The sequence below is a fragment of the Aegilops tauschii genome, chromosome 5 (assembly GCF_002575655.3).
Source record: "Aegilops tauschii subsp. strangulata cultivar AL8/78 chromosome 5, Aet v6.0, whole genome shotgun sequence".
NCBI classification, from domain to species: Eukaryota; Viridiplantae; Streptophyta; class Magnoliopsida; order Poales; family Poaceae; genus Aegilops; species Aegilops tauschii.
In genome coordinates this window covers 143,674,880-143,696,155 of record NC_053039.3, presented here as the reverse complement: position 1 = coordinate 143,696,155, position 21,276 = coordinate 143,674,880, and the positions used below count along the sequence as shown (strand labels likewise).

At 45.0% G+C, this 21,276-nt stretch overlaps 1 protein-coding gene across 1 annotated transcript; it reads right to left on the bottom strand.

Moving 5' to 3' along the window:
* Nucleotides 1-1,395: 1,395 nt before the first annotated feature.
* Nucleotides 1,396-20,349, bottom strand: LOC109741313 (exocyst complex component 5). The gene is made up of 24 exons (XM_020300387.3): nucleotides 20,131-20,349; nucleotides 19,859-20,056; nucleotides 19,671-19,745; nucleotides 17,452-17,553; nucleotides 17,276-17,326; nucleotides 17,091-17,196; nucleotides 16,151-16,264; nucleotides 15,973-16,064; nucleotides 15,157-15,325; nucleotides 14,814-14,890; nucleotides 14,632-14,730; nucleotides 14,444-14,534; nucleotides 10,389-10,474; nucleotides 10,141-10,317; nucleotides 9,776-9,829; nucleotides 9,559-9,687; nucleotides 9,353-9,445; nucleotides 9,134-9,280; nucleotides 4,874-4,971; nucleotides 4,711-4,795; nucleotides 2,761-2,819; nucleotides 1,996-2,094; nucleotides 1,826-1,909; nucleotides 1,396-1,733 (listed from the first exon to the last, which is right to left on the bottom strand). The coding sequence occupies exons 1-24, from the start codon at nucleotides 20,191-20,193 to the stop codon at nucleotides 1,661-1,663; spliced, it is 2,421 nt and encodes an 806-aa protein (XP_020155976.1). The 5' UTR covers nucleotides 20,194-20,349; the 3' UTR covers nucleotides 1,396-1,660.
* Nucleotides 20,350-21,276: the final 927 nt, after the last annotated feature.

The window sequence follows — 21,276 nt, the reverse complement described above, 5'->3', positions numbered from 1 at the left end:
TTCGACCATTACAACGCTAATCTCGAGAATTAGCCTCCACATCCACCACACACTCATAGTCCAACCTCGTGCCAATGGCAAGGAGGCAAGCCACAGAGCAACCAAGCCGCGTCACAACCAATGCCGCGACCTATACAACATGACCAAGACCCAAGGACACACAAACCAACGCACCCCCACCCATTGCCAACAGAAGTCGGTAGGTGGGCGGTAGGTAGGTGGCATTAACAATGTAACTGTTATTTCCAATGAATAAAGGCGATGTTTATATTAAAAAAAAAAAAGAAGTCGGTAGGTGGGCGGCAGGGCCTGGGTGAACATAGGGAAGGCGTTGTCGAGAGCGCCGTTGATTATGTACATTGCATCCCAGAGACCCACGCCTAGGACAGTAACCGACATCTACTCAAGCAACAAGACGGCGCCTTCTAGAAGGGAACGACACCATGACGCCGCCGCTGCATGGTCCAGAGGTCGGAGCAAGGGTCCCCCGAGCACGAGCAAGGGAGTCGGATCGGAGCCAAAGACAACACCTCCATGAAGGGGACAGCGCCCGCGAGCGTCGTCGTTGCCTCATCGCGAAGCATGTATTTCTCCCAACCCAAGATCATAGAACCCAACGTCCACCGAAGCTGCTCAAGCATGCCAGATACCGCGGCGGGAGGAGTCACATCATAGCACAGCAGCCGCCACCGTCGAGCCAGCCAAATCTAGAACAAGGCAACGCAGCCCCGCCCAGATCGAGCCAGCACCACCACCGCCTTGCCCAAAGGACAACAGCAACAGATCAGGGCACACACCAAGGCCGGCCAGGAGGAGCCCGAGTCCGTCCACTGGCGGCCCACCTCCGCCAGGACCATCTCTAGCCACCTCCGCCGACGACGACTACCCACTCAAGGAGAGGCAGGGCACCACCAGCGCCACCAAAGCTAAGCCTACTCAGCACTATGCTCCCACGGCCAAAGGCGGCACAACCGCTATCGAGCCCCTGAAGCAAGATGCGAGAAGCAAGATCCCAAATCCGGCCAGCCACCACAAAGCGCCGCCCAAGGGCGGCCCTACTGCCACGAGGGACGCCACCCCACGAGCAGCACGCAAAGATTCGTTACAGCTACCAACCAAAAGAAAGACGCCCCACCGCCACCTTCATAGGGCGTGCACGGCTTCGCCCGCATCCTACATCGCCTTCGATGGCGACGCAGCGGGTGGGGAGAGCAGGAGGAGTGCCGCAGCGTGGCTAGGGTTTCCCCAGTGCCGTCTGCAGTGGGCGACGTGAACGCGACGGCAGCACGGCAGTAATCTCGTTCTATATAAAATAAAGGCTGCCAACAACGTTAGGACACCTAATTATGCTTGACCACCGACTGTGACCAGTCTGAGGTAAAATTAACATAGGCATTTCGCAAACATAATGCTATTACTAGACAAAAATAATGCTTGCCTATCCAGTTTGCTACAAGGGTTTCATGGACCCGCACATGTAAAACTAAGATTCAGCAAGGCAGAACAAGTTAGAAACAGATAAACAAAGGGAACCAAAAGAATTAACATAATATTGAAGCTCAGTTATACAGGCTACACTGATGGTCAAAATCGATTGGGATGACCCTGCAGCATTTCATAGCGTTCCACCGCTTGACAAACATCAACCTTCAAGTAAATTTTATTCAGACATTATACTGTTAAGCATCGAAGCAATTTTTGCTGTCTTGTAATCATCCCGGAGTTGAATGAACCTGTAATTCAGATCCCAACTTTAGCCGCAAGTTTATCAAACAGTGGTATAAAAGAGACGTCTCACTATATATGCAGGGAGTCAGGTCCCTACCGTAAAGCATCCTTCCGGATGCTGGGGGTTCCTTCAAACAAGGAAGCTAGACTTTCCGGAGCAACAATAAAGACATTAGCCATGCTGCAAACACATAATGCAAAGAAACGTCAAGGACAAAATTCAGACAAAACATCAGGGGAAAAAGAACTATAGAAAAACACACTTACATTCCAAGCAGTTCAAACTTCTCGTCTATGGAAGGGGCATTGAAGCTACGGACGAACTCCCCATACTCAGTAATGTCACGTTTCAACCGTAGCCCACCACTGCAAAAACAAACATTGCTCTGTACAATCAGCTCAGGCAAGAAAGACAACCTTTTAGACACCGACCTGGGCTGACCGGGCAATTGGCCAATAGTCCATATGCAGTGAACAACAATATGTTAGACCATATATAAGGATGTTATAAGGCATGGCTATCTCGGACTATAGGGTGCCAACTTTATCCATACAAATATAGGTAATTGACTAGTGATTTAGCATGGATTTGTTCAAGCTAATATTACCTGGCATAAGTTTACATACTCAGCTGTATAACTGCTAAAGTTGTATCATTATCCTTTGCAGAGTAAATTTTGTATTTGATGGCAAAATCACCCTAAAACGGATACTACAGATCCTAATTGATGGGATCTAGCAATACAGACAAGTATGGTTATGCCACCCACACATCGTCCACCTTGACTTTATTAAATTTGGAGGGGTGGGGAGGCATAAATTCTCCTAATGTGTAGTTTGACCCAAGTTTTGACATCGCATAGTGTTATGTTTTTTTTTCTTTTTGCTAGGATGGTGCTGCGAAATTTGTTGTTGCTGTTCCTGATAGGGCACAAGCCTTCCTGATGTTACAAAATGCAATACTAAACATAAGAGTCATATGAATAAAAAGATCAAAAGGTAAAGATAATTCATATGATGATAGGAGAGTACCTCGGACTAAATGTGAACTTTTGCCAATGATTAAGCAGACCCTTGTGCAAGCGGTTTCCCTAAGGCACAGCTCAGTTATTTATGGTACATATTTACCATGCCAATATAACATTGAGTAAAGAATCACAAACAGATGAACATTATCGATATTGGAGCACTGTTACATGTGTTTACTCGGTATATTAGATCACAGTATTGTGCTTGCACGAGATGTCTCAGGCATTTACATGTGTTTGCTTGTAATAAAAACTTAAACACCCAGTTGCTATCATAAATTTTGATATGATGACTAGTGCAGAAATTGCAGAGTGAAACATGTTATGTCAACATCAAGATGCCCTTTACCCGAATTTTGATTCAATACATACAACAGATTCAAAGACACATCTAGCATAGTAATGCTAGGGAGTACTGAATATGCACATGGTTTTCAAGGCGTCGCTTCAGTGTTAAGGCGTACTAGGACCTAAGATGATAATGTCTTGCCCTCAACTTAGCAGCATATCATATGGCAGCAGCATAAGTAACTCCCGCCACACATTCACCGCCGCATTATTGATGTGGCTGCTCCTGGAGCAGAGGTGACACAATAGGAGAAGAGGAAGTCGAGATCCTGCTGCTGCCGCCAGCCATCAAGGTCCTCCCATGGTGACCTCGAGCTTACCGCTGCCAGATCTCAAATCAATCTGAGCCCCCATGAATCCCTCTCAAATCTGAGCCACCATGAGTACTCAAATTCTCGACTGGATCTGAGCCTCCGGGTCGTTTTGTTGCCTTGTGCTGTGTGGTGTGTTTAGTGTTGTGTTTCTTCTCTGCACTGCTTTTTTTTTTGAGAAAACGCAAAAGCCTTGCATTTCGATTCATTGATAGAAGAAGAGTTTGTACAAGCTCACAGACGAGCACCCAATGTCACAACACAATGCCACTAAAGCCAGCCGTATCAGCAGCCGGGAGCAACGCAGCTAGGCCGCTCGCGCCCGCAGTCGCCCAATGCTCTGGCTTCCGTCCTAATCCTGTCAAGGAGGCTGGATAGGCTGAGTTGTGCACTGTCAAAGGTGATCGCATTGCGGTGCTTCCAGATGCACCAAGCAACCAGCATGATGGTTGAGGACGTGCCCTTTCGGACCAAGGTCTGGACCGAGAGGCAAGCAGCCTGCCACCAGTCCACGGAGACATCCCCTGCCTCGGGAGGCCGAGCCGTCAATCAGATCCAGGAAAGCACCTCATGCCACACCATGCGCGAGAAGGAGCAGCCTGTGAGGAGATGAGCCATCGTCTCCATAGTCTGATCACAGAAGATGTAACAGGGTGCGTGCTGCAGACCACGGCGCGCCAAGCGCTCAAAGGTCCAGCACCGTGCACTGCTTTTGTTGTGTGCACTCGGTGGTGCTCCTTATTTGCTGTTTGGTGCATGATATTTCCTGCTTTGTACTGCTCTTTTGCTGTTTGGGATTCGCTCCACTTGCACTCACTGGTTCTTCCTTCATGATTCATCATTAAATTGCCCCTCACCCTGCTAACTGCTCTGCTCCTAGGATTCTAAGGGCATGTCTGAATTGTGCCCAAAAGATACCTTAGCAATATTTTGGTCCAAAAACTTGGGTATTTGTTTTGAGCATAGCTGATTTTTTGGCAAGCCAATACTATTTTGTCAACACTAGTTCAATTTTCTTGCCAATGTTGGCAGATAATGGGCTAGCAAACTTTCACCAAAATTTTGGCAAGGCAAGGTTGGGCTAAAAGCCAAACACTCCCTAAGGCATCACATTGTTTCGCATTCCCACCTTAAAACCATGTGCATGCATCACGATGCAATATGCAAAAACATGTCCTATTCTTATTTCTTGAATCCGTAGTACATTAGTTCTGCATGACCTTGTGAATTTGCATATTCGTACACAAAAGAAAACCAATCGCTTGAGAGTGAAGAATTATCATTTAGTGACATACCAATTCAGTCAAAAAGGACTGTTTGTTTAGACCTTCCAGGGCGCTGAATGCAACCTCGAGAACACGAGAAAGGTAGGCTACAATTCTGGCATAAACCAACAACGATACATTAGTTAATTTAGTTATCTTGGACCATGCGAAGCACAAATATACAAATGAGCACCTTATGCAAGCATTTGTTGGCCGATGATCTGGTGCAGCTCCATCATCTGGTGACCGATAATCTGTTGCTTTCTGTTCTGAAGATAACAATCTTTCAACCTGGGAAGCAAAGCAAAAGGCATTATGCTTATGAACTAAAAATTGCTGAAAAATACCCTGTGACACCAGTCAATTATGTAAATCATTCAATTATCGAGGCAATTGGGGATTATGTTCATCAATTCACCATATCAATTCATAGCTTCCAACATGAATACAGTTTGACAGATTATGTCACTGGTGCAAGTACTTTAGCATACATGCTGCAGCACAGTCGGCCCTACTCTTGGCAAACCAAATCGACAAAAAGTGATATTTTTTAGAAGAAAGTTAAACATAACAGATTAAGGTAGCATTGGACATCAATCCCTTAAAGCTAACGTAATTATTTCATTATAGTAAAATCACTTAAAGAAGAAATAAAGTACTCACTCCGTTCCGAAATACTTCTCGTGGTTTATTTCGGAACGGAGGGAGTACTTGTTTTCGTTCTGCATATGCCAGCTAGGTCTAATTTCATCATAAATCAAGAAATAAACGAAGTTTTCAAGAGCTCACTCATTTACATGTAGCCCTCTTAGCTTTGGTTGGAGGGATAGATGACCAATCTAGGGTGAGCGCTCAAATCTCGCACCTCTGAGCCATGCCCGAGTGAATAAAAATACCGGTACACGATCAATTCGAAAAACATTATTAACTGTACCATGAGCATTAGTTTCCTTTCGTTCGTTATTTGCCCATGGTATTGATAATTGTTGTCAAGTGTAACTGTTAGCTGTGTAGTTTCTCCTTTCTAGGGTTCTATTTTCGTATGTACTGAAGTGTATATGTGGATTGCCTAGCCCTTTCCATCAGTTCGGACTTTTGGTTGTGTTAGCCATTGCATGAAGCTTAACACGGTATCAGAGTCTAAGGTCTTGAGTTCAAGTCCTAGCTTTCATAATTTATAATATGTCCACTTATAGGCCTCTTGAGCCATACTCTGAGTCTATTGATGTGTTGACTTCCCGCGTCACACGTGAGGGGTGTTCAAGTGTATATGTGGATTGCCTAGCTCTTCCCATCAGTTTGAACTTTTGGTTGCGTTGGGTATCAAAGCAAGGTCAGGGCTAGGGTTACAGCACTGCCCAGCCTCTATCGGCCCACCAAAGCTGTGCCACCGTGGCCTCTTAACTCACCCTCCTCTCCACTGATCGCTCCCTGGACCCTCCAATCGTCGCCTCGTGGCTCCACATCAAGCCGCCAGTGCACCCAAGGGAAATCTCGTCACCACCTGCTACACACTGCCGAGTGTGCGGCCCTTGCTTCTACAATGCAGCAGATATGCTGCCCGGCAGCCACTGTGCTTGACACCCCGGCCGCCATCCATCGTCCTCGAGCTGGCTGCTCCTGGCGGTCGCCTCGGCGGCCTCGTGCTGGACAACACCAAGGTTGCTGCCACAGCGGATGACGGCACCTCAGCTGGCACCTCTCCTCTCTTGACTACCTCTATTCTCTGCTTCCCTGGCAGCAGCACGTCCTGCAGATCCCAAACCAGCAGCACCAAGTGCTGCCCCCCAGCCTTCTTGGCTCCATGGTGCCTCCCGTACAGGCATGATTACAATTCTGCGACCACTGGCCATCTTCAATGGCAATAACTTCCCAGAGTAGGGCTGCAAATGCAGGTTCACATGGCTGGCCAGCGGCTTCGGCCTTTCTTATGGTCGACCGCCCCTGTCCGCCTTGACCCACTTTGCCACCAGCTGAGCATGTCATCCAGCCGGATGTTGATGATGTCGCTCGGGAGGACATCCTCGTCTTTCAGCGTTGGAGACCTACCAGACGAACCTGGCTGCTTGATAATGCTCAGACTAAGGCCACTGTTGTTACTAGCATGATGATGTTCTTTCGATGGACATTGTGTCCCTTGCTACTTACTAGCTGATGTGGGCTTGTCTTCAGCAACAGTGTGAGCCTCACAACGAGGCAATGTTCCGTGCCATTCTCAGGGAGATTCAGTCGCTGCAGCAGATGAATGCTACCATGGGTGACTTCTTTTGCCTGATGTCTACAGCATGACATCAGCTTGACTCTCAGGGTGTTGATGTCTGTCACACTTGTCATCGCTGTAAGCTGCAGCGAGCTCAGACAGAGATGATCTGTCTCTACGATGCCTTCATCCTAAATATGAAGAGAGGTCAGCAAACATTGACCATCGCTTTTGGAGGCTTTACCTGAGCTGGCACTCCTTACGGTCTCTTCTGTGGCTACTGTCGTAAACCAGGGCACACTTCTCGGAACTGCTAGAATAATAAACGGGGTCAGGTAAACATGAAGAGAGGTCAGCAGAGCTCCACTGACTCTTCTCAGTCAGGCCCTCATATCTTCCCCACTGAGCAAGAGATGGTTGTGTTGGTTCGTTGTATGTTTGCCTCTGCACACAGGTCTTCCTCACACCACCACCACCTACAAGTATATCAGCTCCATGGGTTCCAGATTCTGGTGCTTCTTTTCACATAACAACGGACTCCACCTGTCCTCCTAGTTCTCCTGACTCTCCTCTCCGTGTTCAGGCAGCAGATGGCACCTCTCTTCATGTTTCCGTTGTGTCCCATTGTGTTCAGGATCGACGCACAGGCCTTCTGGTGGGACTGGTCCTAGGCGCCATGAACTTGATTAGTTGCGCATTTCTTCCAGTTCCTTGGAAAGCCAGTCAACCAGCTCCACTGCCTCTCCATCAGCTGTTTCATCCACCATTGGCAGACCTAGAGAGTGTGGAGGGTGTGGAGGATGGGTCATGGCCCACCCAGAATTTTCAGAAAGAAAAATACTACCATATAATATTCTGGCTATTTTGGCCCACAAACCCCCACGTGACCACGTCACTTTGCATCATCCCCATGAGTAAGAGTCTGGCTGCCACCGAGAATTTTCAGAAGAAAAAAAAATACTACCATATAATAAGCTGGCTATTTTGGCCCTAAACCCCCACGTGACCACGTCTCTTTGCATCATCCCCATGAGTAAGAGTCTGGCGGCGAGAGAGCAAGACCTAAATCACTCGACAACGACTAGTGCAAGCCGCCACTCCCCTCCGCTAGCCGCTCGACCAGTACACGTCATCGCTCCCCTCCCCTCATTACCGCTCGTTCAGTGCACGCAATGCACGACACCCGCCCGACGTGTGCAAGCCACCGCTCGCCTGCTCCCCTCCCCTCGCCGATTCTTAGTGTTGCCTACCTCATAGTCGCCAGAGAACTCATCCAGAGACTTAGTAATCGATGCAGCCACCCATCCTGAGTCGCAGTTCTACTGCCCCAGTGAGGCAGCGACTGCCAACTGGTGCACTGCGCTGCCGCCACTACTGGGCCACTCACCACCGCCTGGCTACTTCCCACCGCCCGGCTGTAGGGTGGAGCTCGGCAGCTCGGCCTCTCAGCGCTCCGCCACCACCCACCAGAAACCAGTGGCACACGGTGCCACTAGCAGACTAGCATTTAGAAAATGGAAAGGAAGGGAAAGGGGTTAGCAAATACAAAGGGAGAGGTATATTTTCTGAATTTTAGTAGCATTTTAGAATAGCTTGTAATATGCAATGTAGTGATTTGAGTGACAATTTAATGCCGTAAATGTGGCACTAGTTCTAATCCAAGTACTCGTGAAAGTGGCATCGTTTCGGCACAGACCGCTCATCAAGATCAAGTGAATTATGCAGCAGGAGAATGTGCAAATTCTATGCCAGATGAACAAGTGGAAGAACAGATTACAGATTCCGTTGAAGCTACGGTGGAAGAGACGGTTGCTCAAGGTATAAGGACATCTCCAAAGCGGACCCTCAAACCTCCCGTATGTCCGGACCACTTTTGCCATCAGACCGAGTCCCTAAAGTGTCCGCAGACCAGTCCGCATGTCCGAAACCCGGTATACTGGAAGCCTTTGCGGTGGCATGGCATGACACTGATCAAGGTGAGCCCCCTGCCATTACTCCTCAGAACCATACACAAGCAAGTTCTCGCACCAAACTACAATACATGCATGGGATCAATTTGAAATAATATCACCCATTGTTCATTAGTCTGTTGATTCAATAGTTTAATCAACTCATAAATAACAGTACGCAAGTTTTCCTCATTATTTGTTCACAGTACCTTTTTGTTATTCCATAGTTGATTTACAGTACTTATAATTCCCATGGCACCATAAATTTGTTTGGACATGAAAAGGGAAAAGAGAAGGTGCAAACCTCACACATGACTGTATCAATGCATTGTAACAGTCCTTTATGAGCAGCAGCCTCCACAACAGATACTGCCGATCCCATATCTTCACAAGCAGATGGATGGGCACCATCGACAGGCAGCAGGAGACGTGATATAGTATTTGAGAAGTACTACACGGGAGAAGGATAAAATCAGCATGGTTCATCGCCTAGCAATCTAGGTTGCATGTTTAGCCAAATTACCTGCTGAAGATAAGCTACACTACTGGCACAACGCTGCACAGCGATCATGAAGGATCTAAAGCTACTCTCACCAGCAGCAGCTGCCGCCTCTGCCTGCAAATAGTTTAAATCTAGCTAACTCCTTCATCCACGGATAATGTCCATGACCAGATGTGCCTCGTGGCCAAAAACTAGAAGTAGATTAAAGAACAGAAAAGAAGGCATACAGCAGAAGCAGCAGCCGCGGCAACCCTTCTACTAACACTAGTCCCGATAACATATCTATCCCTCATAGCTGCAGCCTCGTTCAAACTCTCTCTAGCACCGTCAAGCCCAACAGTTAAATATTGGCTGACCTATATAACAAAACAACATTGTCATTAGACTAGCATCATACTTTGAAGACTGACATATGTTATTACTGGCCCATGGTTCTTTACTTACTTGATCAAGCAAACACGCAAATATGGATCTGACATTAGCTGCAACAGTAGTAGGCTGCAAAAGATTATAACTGTGAGAAAAGTAGAGTAGGTTCAAACAGAAAACAATACATTGGTCTCTTTATGTAATAAAAGAACACAGTTGAACAACTATGAAATTAACTTCCAGATTATAGGAGAAACATGGCCTTGCCAATAACAGGCCAAGGCCTTGTGGCTTAAAATAACATGTTTATTCTTTTGCTTTTATAGATTGTATTATTCTTGAAACTATTTTGGATATCAATTTTCAAAAGTTTAATGCAAACACAGAAATTATTTACCAAGCAACATATTAATAATTAGTACAAGGAAAATTAGTTTCACCTGAGAAAACAACAGTGTGCATCTCGATATTGCTTCCTCATTCCAACGAACAAATTCGGTCACTACAGTAACTGATATCAGCTGCTGGGGTGAGGTATTCAAGGATGCTCCTTTTGCACGGCCAATTGACCCAGTCGATTCAGATTGTTGCTTGGCCTCGGCTCTTAATTCAGCCATCTGCCAAGTACATCAATGTGACCAACTACAATATTCGAAAAAAATACAATCTATAAAAGCAAAATTATAACCTTTGATTGATATAGCTGTCTGAGTGATGCATGCTCGAATTCCGTGTACTCGTCTTTGTGGGAAACATATATAGACTCAGTGAGACCTACAAGAAATATGGACATAATCATGATGGTACTACACATATCTGCAAGTGCGCTTCAGATGTAAGAGAATGGTTCTGACTACAGAGAACCTTCAATTAAAGTATGCGGGTAGGAGGAGAAAAAAACTTCTGTCTCCCAGGCGGCTCACGGGCCAACACATAGGCACCGCTCCTCCTTTCCTCTCATTGTGACCGTCGCCACTGCTGGTGACGGCAGCAGGGCTTCTCCTGCACTCTCCCATGAGTCCTCTCCTCGTCCTCACACTGCCCCTGCTCCCCGTGATGGTTGTCGCAGGCGCAGTTGGTGTGGCGTGGCGGTGGTGGCAGGGTGGCTCCTCTCCTCCTCGTCCTCACACTGCCCCTGCTCCCCGTGATGGTAGTCGCAGGCGCAGTTGGTGTGGCGTGGCAGTGGTGGCAGGGTGGCTCCTCGCCACCTTTAGTGGCAAGCTGTGCGTGCATGGAGTGGTGTTGTCCTTCCTTGCTGCGGGCAGCCACCGAGATGCGGCAGCTCCTGCCCTTCCAGGCGGAAAGCCGCCGGTGGATCCAAGCTCGTGAGTAGCACCTGGGCCACGCCAATGGCATGCCGCAGATTCAGCGTTCCACCACTAAACTGGCCGCGAGCAAACTTCTTCGGGAGTTACTCACGGAAGGCCTGTGCACAAGGCCACAGCTTCAAAAGCGTAAGCAGTTCCTCCGGGCACACTCTGGACACATGAGTGGTGTCCTCTGTCAGCGGTGCGGTGGCCGGTGGGTCAGCAAGGTTTGCCCGCCTCCATGGCTGCAGGCGATCCTGGCGGTCCGCAGCTGTGTCTTGACGTGGTTGTTGCAAATTTGACACCAGCCAGGGAATCGGCAAGGCAAGCTTGCTGCTGCGCCCATGGGAATCACCATTTGGAGGCTCAATGAATATTGTGGATACCATCATCGGCTCATGGCTTCGGCGCACATACATTCCAGGGCGCCAGCGCCATGTTGAAACTGCAACCTAGGGTGACATGGTCGACACCTTGCCGAGATTACCTACCGTTTGTCATGGCTCATGGCGGGCGGCATGGCTCAGGAGTCTAGGTGGCCAATGCCTAAACACATCGGCAGTGTAAAGGCATGGTGTGGATGGGTGGTGTTAAGGCCGGTGATTGTGTTGGTTGCATCCTTTGTTATACTCGTCTATAACCATGAGTCGTTGTCTTGGGTGTTTGGTTGTGATTGCATATGAAGGGTTTTCTCTCTTGAGAAAACACAAAACTTATCTCTGGGTGCATTGATAGAAAGAACAGTTTGCTAACCTAAGAAATTAGCATGTTTTAACTTGGTATATTTACTTAGGGCGCCACAACAGACCACACCAAAAGACAAGTTCATTCAGGAATATAGTAGATATTAATGATACTGCATGCAGAAATTAATTAAATCAAATATCCAAGCGATACTAAAGGTATGTACTATCCAACATATTTACCATTGTTCAGGCCAAGATTTTGCGAACAGTCTACTGCTAGCATTTTTTTTGTCAGAAATTTCACCAAAACCTTGGGCTTTCTGGATAGAAACCATTTCTCCGAAATCATAACCGAATCTCCGGCTATGTTGTCTCAACGTAGCCGGTCCCAAACCCAGGTAAAGGAGGAGGGTTGTGATAAGCTTGGCGAGCTAACGTCAAAACTCAGCCATTCTTATGGAGATGAAACCCAGAAGTACATCGTTGGGGCGTAATCCTCTTAGCAACGTGCCATATCGGAACCCGAGTGTGGTGTTAAATGGGCAAGGGCCAGGCCATCACCCCCTTGGTGGCACGCCTGTATCTCGATCTGGATACAGTGATATGTGGTCAAGGATCAGGTCATCGCATCCTTAGTGGCGCGCTACATTGACGCCCGAGTGTAGTAAAAAATGAGCTAGGCTCTTCGCATTTGACTCGACGAGTGCGAAGGTTAAGGAAGCTAACTGAGCCTAGTAGGATCTGCATTGGTAGCTGGACGTAGGGTCCCCGACGGGTAAGTTATGGGAGTTGGTGGATGCAGCGGTGAGGAGAGGCGTTGATATCCTATGCGTCCAAGAAGCCAAATGGAAGGGACAGCCGGCGAAGGAGGTAGAGGACACCGGCTCCAAGTTGCGGTATACACGGACAACTACAAACAGAATGAAGTAAGCACCTTGATCAACAAGAGCCTCAAGTATGGAGTGGTAGACGTCAAGAGGCAAGGGGACGGATTATCCAAGCTGGTCGTTGGGGACTTGGTTCTCAATGTTATCAGCGTGTATACCCCACAAGGAGTCAGGACCTCTACCCATGATTAAACACGAAGGAAGACGAAAGGGACATCTATAAGATGGCCAAGATCCGAGAGAGGAAGACAAGGGATGTCAACCAAGTCAAGTGCATCAAAGACGGAGTAGATCGGCTTCTGGTTAAGGAGGAGATCAAGCATAGATGGCGATAGTAATTTGACAAGTTATTCAATGGAGAGAATGAGAGCTCTACCATTGAGCTGGACAACTCCTTTGATGATACGAACACATGTTTTGCACAACAAATCCAGGAGCTCGAGGTCAGTGAGGCTTTAAATAGCATGAAAGGAGGCAAGGCAATGGGCCCTGATTGTATCCCCATTGAGGTGTGGAGAGGCCTTGAAGACACAGCGATGGTATGGCTAATTAAGCTTTTTCAACCTCATTTTTCGGTCAAACAAGATGCCCGAAGAATGGAGGCGGACTATATTAGTACCAATCCTCAAGGACAAGGGGGGTGTTCGAAGTTGTATTAATTACCTAGAATTAAGCTGATGAGCCATACAATGAGGCTATGGGAGAGTCATTGAGCACCACTTAAGAAGAATGACAAGCGTGGCAAAAAATCAGTTTGGTTTCATGCCTGGGAGGTCAACCATGGAAGCCATTTTCTTGGTACGACAACTTATGGAGGAATACAGAGAGCAAAAGAAGGACTTGCTTATGGTGTTCATTGACTTGAGAAGGCCTACGATAAAATACCACAAAATATCATGTGGTGGGCCTTCGAGAAACACAAAGTCCCAACAAAGTACATTACCCTCATCAAGGACATGTACGATAATGTTGTGACAAGTGTTCGAACAAGTGGTGGTGGCACTAATGACTTTCCAATTGAAACAAGACCGCACCAAGGGTCAGATTTTAGCCCTTATCTTTTTGCTTCGGTGATGGGTGAGGTCACAAGCGATATACAAGGAGATATCCCATGGTGTATGCTCTTTGCGGATGATGTGGTGCTAGTCGACGATAGTCGACCGGGGTTAACAGAAAGTTAGAGCTGTGGAGACAGACTTTAGAATCGAAAGGTTTTAGGCTTTTCAGAACTGAAACTGAGTACATGAGATGCGGTTTCAGTACTACTAGGCACGACGAGGAGGAAGTTAGCCTTGATGGGCAGGTCGTAGCTCAGAAGGACGCCTTTCGATGTTTGGGGTCAATGCTACAGAAGAACCATGAATCGGTTTCCATATCTGATGGGTTTCGACTCTAGCCTAGCCCAACTTGTTTGGGACTGAAAGGCTTTGTTGTTGTTGTTTCAAAAAAGTTTCAGTAATAATGTTAGAACATGCAGTAGAAACTAGCATATACCTATTTTGATAGCTATGTTTTTAATTTGGGGGTATTAACGGTGAACCAGGGCTCCAAAAATAAGTATGTGCCCAGTAGTTTCACGAAAACTGGGCAGTTACTTGCCGGTTCCCAAACCCTGCTTTAGACCCAATATATTAAATGGAACTTGATCTAAAATAGATGTAATCAAGGATCATGGGTCAATATTTCTTTCGCAAGCAAAGGAACGGCAAATTGCTCAAGATGAATATATAGTATTACTCCCTCCAATCCATAATAAGTGTCGCAGTTTTGAACTAAGGTTGAACTAACCTTAGTTCAAAACTGCGAGACTTATTTTGGATCGGAGGGAGTAGGAAAAAACTAAGAGATTGCAATACAATGTACCTTCAATATCCAAATCCCCACAGCCGATAGACTGCAACTCTTTGGCAAGTTCTTCTGTCTTGTCATATGCTACTGACAGAACTCTCAGATACTGCCATTACAATTTGACGGGAACAAGATCTCATGCTTCAGTGAATTATGTCAAAAAAAAATACAATTTGGAAGTAGATAGTGTACAGAGTGCTTACATGTAGAAGGCCACCTTCTTCTACTGGAGGCAAGCTAGCAAGAGAAGGCCTTATCAAAAGTTTATCAAGAATTGCTGTGACCCTTTGTTCTAACACTCGCTGAAATGGAGTACATTAGTCTTTTGCTTTATCAATAAGCTAAGCAATGTTGGTCACAGAGAAGACTGCTTTCCAAAACATACCTGCACAAGAATTGACATGACCTCATTCGGAGAAGGAAAGACAGCCATTATTGTAGTTGCCTCTTTTCTCACAGTATCTGAAGCAGCAATAGGACGATCAGATTACCATAAATTATCGTCCAAGTACAACTTAGAAACAATAAAGGGCAGCCCGGTGCATGTAGCTCCCGCTTGCGCAGGGTCCGGCCACTTTGGGTCTATTGTACGCAGTCTTTCCCATTTCTGTAAGAGGCTGTTTCCAGGACTTGAGCCAGGGTCACAAGGCAGCAGCTTTTACCACTGCGCCAAGGCTCCCCTTCTACAACTTAGAAACAATAACTGTCAAAATACAATTTGTGCATACCAGCAATTTCCTTGTACAAGATAGAGAGACCCTCTGCTATACTACTGGAGTCAGCTTGGGGACCATCGTCACCAAGAACAACTTGAATATCAGTATTCATAATTTCCACATCAATGAACATTGGTCGTGTTGCAACATAGTGTTGCATGGCACTGGTTCCCCGATTGAACTGCATTCAATGTAGCATGATAAAGTATGTTAAATTGAGTAAACTTAAATAATACTTCCTCTGTTCTTAAATATAGCAAAAACGTCTTATATTTAGGAGCAGGGTAGTATTGTATACCTGTGGAATCATCGGGAGAAACCATAACCAGGGGCCAAACAACCAGCTTATTTTCAGGCTTAATAACTCGATAAGCTTAAGCTACTATCCAGAAAGAACTAAAGAAGTTAAAGCTTCAAAGTCGGTGGGGGGTCTACTTATTTGGCTGACATGTTTGCAGTCTTACAGATACTCACAAACTGATATGTTTGCAGATGCTCGCATGCTGGTATGTTTGCAGAGGCTTATAGATACTTCTATCAAGACACCTTTAGGGCATATCTAATAATCAGGTGCCTGAGCTCATCAAGCCCAGTAAGCATTAGGGCATATCAAAGCAACGCTGAACAGGCCAAAAAGGTGCAGAGGTGCTCCCCATAATCATACACTTGGCAGAAATATCAAATCAAGAATTCAAAACAGTGGTCCTTATCTTAACCTTGACTGGTGCTACATCGTGGACACTATCACAATGGTCTAAAAAGGAGTTCTTTGAATCAGCCAAACTGAGCATGAAAAACAGGACCATGTCCCTTGCATCGCGTACAAACCTGCGACAAAATTTTTGCACATTCTGCCATTGTAGACAACTCTCGTCTCTGTGATGCAGTATCAAACCGAGATAATAATCTATTCTCCAGTTCTAAACATAAGATAAAAAGTCATAAGTAGATGCAAAAAATAATAGCTAAGGGAAGTGCCAAGGGAACTTATGGGAAGAAAACAGACCATTGCAATATTCTTGAAGATTTGCAACTGCAACCTCCAAACCACGGCTTGCATTAGCAGAACCTACTGCCGACGTGACACCATGCCTTCCAACATCCTCCTCAGCAAACGATCCTACATTAGCATATGTGCATTGTATTAGGATAAACATGAGTGCCGAGAGACCTCAAAAGATAAACAGAAAAACTACTATCTGAAGCTCAACATAGTTTTGCATTTATTGCTAACCGACGCTCTTGCTAAATAACACATAGTTGTGAAGTCTAGCTGATAAAAAAATCAAAAAATAGCATAGAGTTAAAAAATGAACTAAGATATACATATGTAACCGTGATGGCCTTTTTCCAAAGCAACCCCCCCCCCCACCCCACCCCACACACACACACATACACACACACACCCACCCACCCACACAGAAAACACCAGCACACACGTGCACCCACTTCTCTACATAAAAATGATGCCCACCAGAAAAGAAGAGGATATTTTCATGGCAACTTAAGTAATTTTGGTAATTGACCATTGTTGACCCAAGCAGTATAAAGGTAAGCATGTACATGGGCTAGGAACATATTGAAAATTCAGCTCCACACTATATGTCAACTTTCCAAGGTGTTTGTGCACGAAAAACAAATCAAGCAAATAAATGCGTAGTACAGATAAGATATGGAACATAGTATAAGAGTGTATTACAGTTCCCATGATCTAGGTTTTTATTGTATGTTTCCTATTGGTCTAGGTCTAGTAAATTGACCTGAAGCCCAAGTGTCCTACTGTATAGTTATAGTTGCCATTTGGGCTGTACAATACAACAAGCTCTATTCATAACAACAAAAACATGCTATCGCTACTAGATGAACGAAACAATGTGAAGTGCAACAAAAAATTGTACGTAGTTCACTTGATATTAGAAAGAAAGGAACAAGTTATGAGAGCTTACGCAATTTCTGTGCAATTGAAGCAGCCTCAGCAACACGACTGTCATCGGAAAATAAAGGAGAAAGTTCCATAAGGTCCCCAGGTGTGCTGTTGAATTCCATCAAATACTAAAAAGAAGCATATTTCAATTAATGAAATCAATACCAGTAAACAGAACAACATTTGCCTCAAACTAGATTACGATACCTTGATGAGATCAATCGTCTGACTGGCAGTTTCCCTCTGAGATTCTGCACTCTGAGAGATGAAAAATATTTTTAACGTTAGGATTGGAGAGAGCAACAGAAAAACTAACCAAAGAGTAAAGTTACGGTCAATGGATACACATAATAACAGAAAGATACTGCATAGTATATGATCACCTGTAGATGGTCACCAATTTTGGCAGCAGTTTGCCCGACACTGGAGATTCGAGAATCCAGCCTAGCAAAGCTATCAAATAAACCGTCCACACCTTTCTCAAGCTGGAGAACAATAAAACAGTGAACATATAAAATGAACCAGAATCACTAGTTCAGCAAAACTTGCAAATATTAGAATAATATTCCATGGTAGAGGTGTAACTTATGTTTCATAAAGTTAAGTGGACAAGAAATCAAACAGCCAGCTCTTCTTTTAAATTTGATGAGACAACAACATTGAACAAAGTTGCATATTGATCTTGGACATGCATAGAAAGTGCATCTAACAGACTGCCACACTAAAGACTGGCAACATTTGGCAGTAATTCACGAAAGTTTTGCACAAAATACCATCTTCATGTTTTTTTTATTCGAAGACACATAGTCAAAACTTGTTTTCTGTTGAAAGATGGCAGCAATATCTGGTTACAATTGGAATATCTCATTTTTCTAAAAAAAATGAAGTCATCAAACTTCGCGTTCACTCAATGATTAAGCTAAAATATAAAATATTTTCACCAATTACTTTGATTGATTCACTACAGAACAAGAACATTACTGGTGTGTAATCATACTGATGATTCCATATCGATGTAAGAACCCACAAAAAATCAAAATTAACTCCAGATTTAAGCTTTACAACTTCTCAAAAGAGCAATTTTTCTCAAGTCTGGAAACAGAAGTGATCAGTTGCAACTTGGAAACCAAATACATGGATTCTTGTCGTTCTTTCTTTTTTCTGCCAGACTCTCCGGTGCATTGTTTATAAGGTGCTAAGTCGCCCTAAGGCGAGCACCAACGCCCCGACACCTAAGTGCCTAAAGCAGGCATAATTTCAAGGCGCTGCCAGGGCGCCTTGCCGCCTAATGGCCGAAGGCGGGACGCCTTATAAACAATGTTCCGGTATTGAACTATAACACTGATTGCCCAACCAGAATCTGGGCGGCTAATGTGTACTATTTACTGAACAGCGCCTATGGTCAGTCCAAAGATTTTGTTCCGACTGGACACTTTATGCTAAAGGGTTCAGCTAAGGTGTTTTATTTTTACTGAACAGCATCTATGGTCAATCCAAAAAAATTGTTCCAACTGGGCACTTTGTGCTGAAGGGTTCGAAAGGAGATCATTGCACAAAGTAATTCATAGGGAACCTTAAAAAAAAGTATTTCTCAAGGGACAACATGATCCTATTTGCCAGGATCCTAACTGACAAAAGCCTAGTCAGATCACATTAAAATGGTAAAGTATCGAAACATGCAGCTGAGTTTCTAAAATCGAACAGCATCCTCGTTCCAGAGATGCATTTGACAGAATGATAGACCCTAAGATGCTGATAACCAAATGCAAATAGAAAAATGTGTGAATAGGATACAAATCTCTTCTGTGTATTTCCCTAGTCAGAAATTTCCTTCATAACTACAATTTGATGGAAGCATAGGAGTCACCAAATATTAAACACGACAGTCATTCTTCTATAGATGCTCATCAAATGCATGCCTTGCACTTTTTTCTGCTGTAGTTATGTCTCTTTGGATTCCCGCATCACGGACTGCCCTTTTCAGCAATTATTCATTAGGTTCTCTACAGAATGGCCTACTAAACTTTGCCTGGGTATAACTGTATTACTAAAGGAAAATGTCCCTTCTTAGCAACTGAACAGGTCCAACAGGACAAGAGGGGTAGAAACACAGTAAGAAAAAATTATAATATATAAAGTCCTAGACATTTAACAGACAGTTGAATAGATTCGATTGGGTGAAGATCTTAAAACTGGGAACCTACTCATCGTCATACGTTGACATGTATCATACGACGATGAAAACAAAAGAACAAAGTTAACCTATATAGGTAACAAAAGATTCCCCCAACTTGATCATCTATGTGTAATTGATAGCATATATAACTAATTAACTACGAGCCTAGAGTGGCACTTCCATCCGAGTGAATAGCACAACCAGAGGAAACAAGGAACACCTAAAGATAATATTCCAAACGGTAAGACTTTGCATTATGTTTTCACCGTATCAGAGTTAATTGTACTTCCAATCTCTATATATGGCTCGTCTGGTTTCTCATCTGTATTGTTTTTCCATTATGGTCTCGTTCATTTATCTTTCTATAATATACTAACATTAACAATATAGTCAAAACGTAGAAAACTTGAAAGCATGCTAACTAACCTCCCCGAGTGTCTTGCGATGCTTGGCATCCTGTGTAGCCACCTCTTTCTTCAGATTTTGGAGCCTCTTATCAATCTATCCACAAAAGGAAGAAAAAGAAACACCAGCATCAGCATATACCATCACCGGACAACCACCCACACACCCAATCACGCAGGATGCTACCACCAGGACCGGCGGCAACCGACCTGACGACGCAGGTCGACGAGCTCCTTGCAGGAATGCTTGAAGAGCCCGAGAAGCTCGTCGACGGCGGGGAAAACGGGTGGCGCGGCCCCGAGCAGGGGCGGCGGCGGCGGGGGTACCCCTGCCGCATCGTCCCCGTGGAACTCCGGCAGAAGCTCATCCACCAGGCTCCCGAAGAGCGCGTCGAAGGAAAAATCGCCCTGCAAAACCACGCAGCGCTTAGGTCTGGACGGAAAGAGGGGAGATACAGAACGAATCGAATAAGGGGGCGCACCTTGAAGTCCTCGAGGTCGAGGGTGAGGGGCAACGCCGCGGGCGGGTCATTCGGCGACGGCATGGCTGCCTGCCGGCCGGAGAGATCTAGGGGAGGAGGATGGGCAGCGGCTCTTGTGTATGATCTGGAAAATTGGGTGAGCTGACTGGGTTCGGGCGGGCCGGACGAGAAGGAATCGACAACGGCTCAGGCCAGGCGCATCATTTTTTTTTCTTCGTCGAACTTGGTTGAGCTGAACATCTATGTACAATGCCCGTGCGTTGCCACGGGCTCTTGAAATAGTTTACAAGAGTTATATAAAAATAATGCATGTTAAATTTCACACGTATGGACAATATAACACAGACACAATTATTTAATAATTAAAGTACTTTTTGCAATGTAAATTGCCAAAAAGAAAAATTAACGGCATGTCCATGTAACAAACTTAATGGAGTTCCAACTAAACATCTATTATAAAATTATTAATATCTAGGTTATACGTTTAAGAAATTCTTTCACAATATACGGAAAGTTGTCTTTAGCTTCATTCCCACGATGTTTTAGCAAGTATAATAAAAACTGCTTTCTCAATTCATATCCATCCTGCACAAACAATATATGTAGTTAGTATGAAAATAAGTAACGGACAATACTCACCGCGCAAACCGGCTTGACCCGTTCCACCAGAGCATAAAATGAATCATCGCTAATCATAATTCCCATTAACATCAACCACTATTCTTGGTGTTTATTACTGTTAGTCAACTGGCATTTCAAGTTTCATTACTGCCTGAAATGAAGGTTATCACTCTAAAATAGCATGGTCATATTAGTGACCGTGCAAACTTCAAGATTTAAAACCGATAAGCAGCCCTTCAAATTGGAAAGGGTGCAGTAAGTTTAGGAATTTCTTCATCATTTTGATTATCTAAATCAATTTTTTTCATAATAGTTGTCACAATAACATGTTATGTTTAACAAGAATTGGTCTAAACTGAAATTTTATAACAATCCAAAGTCCAATTTCGGCAAACAGCCTCCTCGCTAGCAAGATGTGTCAGCACCATCCAATCGCCATTTCGCAACTGTCATCCTGGTGGTTTGGATTTCTGAATATGTTTGTCTCTTTCCTGCCGCACGCAACACTTTATCTCCATGTCACGT

Coding starts and splice junctions, on each gene's coding strand:
- LOC109741313 (XM_020300387.3), bottom strand. CDS start 20,193: ATGCCGTCGCCGAATGACCCGCCCGCGGCGTTGCCCCTCACCCTCGAC. Junction 19,746..19,858: donor TCGTCGACCTGCGTCGTCAG/GTCGGTTGCCGC, acceptor TTTTGTGGATAG/ATTGATAAGAGGCTCCAAAA. Junction 16,265..17,090: donor TTCAATTGCACAGAAATTGC/GTAAGCTCTCAT, acceptor ATGCTAATGTAG/GATCGTTTGCTGAGGAGGAT.